General features: G+C 37.0%; 1 protein-coding gene across 1 annotated transcript in view; it reads right to left on the bottom strand.

Moving 5' to 3' along the window:
- The window catches only part of LOC104463739 (protein CLEC16A-like), a gene marked incomplete at its 5' end in the record, with an annotated part of 17,586 nt that extends 17,076 nt beyond the window's left edge, over positions 1-510 (bottom strand). The window contains 1 exon segment of the mRNA XM_010076190.1: positions 359-510. Within this exon segment, the coding sequence (XP_010074492.1) occupies positions 359-510 (152 nt within the window).
- Between the last annotated feature and the right edge of the window lie 483 nt (positions 511-993).

Below are 993 nucleotides of genomic sequence, written 5' to 3'. Positions count from 1 at the left end.
CCCTACACATGTAGGAAGATCAGAACTCTAGAAGAGTTCATTACCATGTCACTTAAGGAAAGTGCTTGGGACTCAAATCTAATTATATATGATTTCAGTGTTCAAACGAACACATCCAAATATATACTGGGGAAGCTACCTCATTTTCAAGTGTACCTCTTGTTAGGTATGTAGCCTTCTTCAAAAAACCAGAAAGAGTTTAAAGCAGGAACTAGAAAAAAAAGACTAGTAACAGAAGAAAAAAGTAAGCATGGTGCAGAGCTTAAATATATAAACTAACATTGGTATTACTATTATCCAACATAAGTGTAGATTACCAGCTGAGAGAAGTAACCACTCAGACTAAAACTTCTCTTACCTGCAAAAGGCCTGCAAACTTAACTACTCCCCATCCAAGTCTGGCAACATCTGGCTCAACCAAACTCATCTGGTAAATATCCACAGCCAGGAATCTTTGAACTTGACCCCCATCTTTTGTTATGACTGTACAAGCAATTAGATCACTGTTGTCTGAAGGAAGGAAGGAAACAAGTTACACAGCTACTGAAGTTAAAGATTCTGTGTTTTGGTTGGTTTATGTAACATAAAATGCTAATATATAGAAGCGTAATCATATACATGCTTAAAGATATTCAAGGCTTTTTAAAAAATATATGTTCTTCATTTCCCTATCATATTTATAGTCACATAGAAAGGGCAGGATACATTTTAATAGCAGTGGTTCAGATATCTTACAAGTTACGTGTACGATCCGTACGATATGCACCTTGCTTTCTCTTACCACCTTCACTGGCTTTTACTATAGAAGGTCACTTCATTTCAGGGGTGAAATTGCTACAGTGTTGATTTCTCTTACTAAGTGAAAGTCTCAGAAAATCTTGCTGAAAGACCACAGATACAGTCCTACACCACTGCAGACAATTACATCTACCTCATTGTACACTTGGGCTCCATTCTGACACAAGTTACATTCCTACAGGTCTGAAACATGAC

This window comes from Pterocles gutturalis, unplaced genomic scaffold (assembly GCF_000699245.1).
Source record: "Pterocles gutturalis isolate BGI_N339 unplaced genomic scaffold, ASM69924v1 scaffold17088, whole genome shotgun sequence".
Classification (NCBI taxonomy): domain Eukaryota; kingdom Metazoa; phylum Chordata; class Aves; order Pterocliformes; family Pteroclidae; genus Pterocles; species Pterocles gutturalis.
This window is presented reverse-complemented; position numbering and strand designations above follow the sequence as displayed.